This window comes from Octopus bimaculoides, chromosome 25 (genome assembly GCF_001194135.2).
Source record: "Octopus bimaculoides isolate UCB-OBI-ISO-001 chromosome 25, ASM119413v2, whole genome shotgun sequence".
Taxonomy (NCBI): domain Eukaryota; kingdom Metazoa; phylum Mollusca; class Cephalopoda; order Octopoda; family Octopodidae; genus Octopus; species Octopus bimaculoides.
This window is the reverse complement of record NC_069005.1, coordinates 32,373,369-32,375,935: the sequence shown is the minus strand read 5'-3', so window position 1 is coordinate 32,375,935 and position 2,567 is coordinate 32,373,369. Positions and strand designations below refer to the sequence as shown.

Here is a 2,567-nt window from a genome sequence, read left to right as displayed (position 1 = left end):
ATATATATATATATATATATATACATACAAACACACATACATACATATACATACTTGTATATACATACATATATACATATACATATATGTATATTATATACATATACATATATATTATATAAAGGAACATACATGAATATTACAAATTCATAAACGTGTATATACATACATATATATATACATCAACTTTTGTCATCAGTGACGACCTTCGAAAAAAAGGCTTTGTAATTGCCGATGCGTCGGAAAGAAGATAGGTGGTTTGCATAATGCCTTTTCAAATAGCTATCGTATAACCCAAAGTAAATTTTCTTTTTGTTAGGATATCTTGCAGCGTTGCTGAGACTCCCGCCTCATATACGGCCAAGCTTATCATACATGCCTGGTCGACTGGACAAGCTTAAGGTTTTCAACAGTTACAGTTGGTGATGCTTACGAATAATAAAGTTCTTCATATTGGGGCAGCAGCTACATGATAATTTAATCGAGCGTCTGTTAAAAATATTCTTGTAATTATGGTTCACTGAGAAATGGTTGTCTAGAATAGACAGTAATTTCAAAAAATACTCTTTATATATTATTTCTTTATATATGTGTTTATTAGTATGTATATACATCAGTATTTATCTATCTATCTGTTTGTCTATCAACCTATCTGTATACCTGTCTATCTATCTATATCTCTTTATATATCTATCAACTTATCTGTCTGTCTATCTATCTACCAACCTTCCTTTCTATCTGCGCCTATTCATTTATCTGTCTATCTGTCTTTCTGTCTACCTGTTTATCTGCTAACTTATCTATCTATCTATCTATCTATCTATCTATCTATCTATCTATCTATCTATCAGAATATTAATAAAACAGTAACTTACTTTCAACTTTCTTCTCGAGGTGTATACCATATTTGTTTTTCGCAGACATTCCAAACTAAAAGCAGGAAAAATCAAAATTTGACATTGTAGCATGAATAAATAAATAAATAAATAAATATAAAAACGAAGAAAGCAAGCAAAACTGGATTTTAAAAAACATCAATGTTTACCACAAGGTGTATTGGACGCAAACATGGGTGTGTCGTCAACGATTTCGAGTCACAGTCTCCTGGTTTCTGCTTTATCCCTATTGTGGGGTTCCTTCTTCAAGTGTCCACTGGCTGACCAAAGCTTTGTCAGTGGGTATGTTTGACGGAGACGCACCAAAGCCCCTTGAGCATATAAATATACATACATACATACATACATACATATATTCGCGCGCATGTGTGCCTGTATGTGCGTGTGTGTGTGTGTGTGTGAGAGAGAGAGAGAGTTTGTGAGTGTATGTGTGGGTGCATGTATATATGTTTGTCTAATACTAGGTATATCTGTCTGTCTAATTAAACTAAGGAAATTAGTATGTATGTATGTATGTATGTATGTATGTATGTATGCATACACAGTCACGTAAAAAAAAATTGAAATAAACTGCACACACGCTTTACAAGTAAAGAAGGCAACAGAGGACTCACCGCCGAAATGGCCAAGGTTAGCAAAATTAAAGTTCGAAGCCACATCTCGTCACAGATCTGCGAATGTTGAACAAGCGAAGCTGAGACCGGAATGGAAGCGGTATGGCAACGACACTGATATAGGCTGTATATATATACACATACAGTATATACGACGCACTCACAGACGTATATACGTTCATATATCTACAAACACACACACACGTACACACGTATATATATATATATATATATATATGAACATATATATATATATATATGAACATATATATATATATATATATATATATGTGTGTGTGTGTGTGTGTGTGTGTGTGTGTGTGTGTGTATTTATGTATAAATACATAAACGTATGCACGTGCGTAGGACACGGATCTAGACAAACGCAGTGTAAACATTTCCAATACAAATATGTGTGTGTATCTATGTATATACATACATATATATATATATACATATATGTATACCTATATGAACATATTTATGCATATACATACATACATATACACATATATATATATATATGTATGTATGTATAAACACATATAAACGTATGCACGTGCGCAGGAGACGGATCTAGACAAGGGCAGTGTAAGCATTTCCAATACAAATGTGTGTGTGTGTGTGTGTGTGTGTGTGTGTGTGTGTGTGTGTGTGTGTGTGTGTGTGTGTGTGTGTGTGTGTGTGTGTGTGTGTGTGTGTGTGTATGCGTGTGTGTGTGACAGATGTAGCTTCTATATAGGGATAGCCGAAGATGTGATGGTAGAAGAAAGCGGAATTAATTTCTGATTACACACACACATACACATACACATACATACACGAGTGTACATACATGTATGTATGTATACACCGCAACACATACATACTTAGAAACATAGATACGTACATACACTAATTGGCACAAGCGTGGCTGTGTGGTAAGAAGCTGGCGGCGAGCTGGCAGAAACGTTAGCACGCCGGGCGAAATGCTTAGCGATATTTCGTCAGCCGTTACTTTCTGAGTTCAAATTCCGCCGAGGTCGACTTTGCCTTTCATTCTTTCGGGGTCGATAAA

The 2,567-nt window shown here is 34.9% G+C and overlaps 1 protein-coding gene across 1 annotated transcript in view; it reads right to left on the bottom strand.

Moving 5' to 3' along the window:
- Positions 1–1,669, bottom strand: part of LOC128250796 (collagen alpha-1(XII) chain-like) — a 4,751-nt gene extending 3,082 nt beyond the window's left edge. Inside the window, exons 1-2 of the mRNA XM_052976732.1 lie at positions 1,511–1,669; positions 876–930 (exon numbers count right to left, since the gene is read on the bottom strand). Coding sequence (XP_052832692.1) covers positions 876–930; positions 1,511–1,555 — 100 coding nt within the window. The 5' untranslated portion in view covers positions 1,556–1,669. The remainder of the gene's footprint in view (positions 1–875; positions 931–1,510) is intronic.
- Between the last annotated feature and the right edge of the window lie 898 nt (positions 1,670–2,567).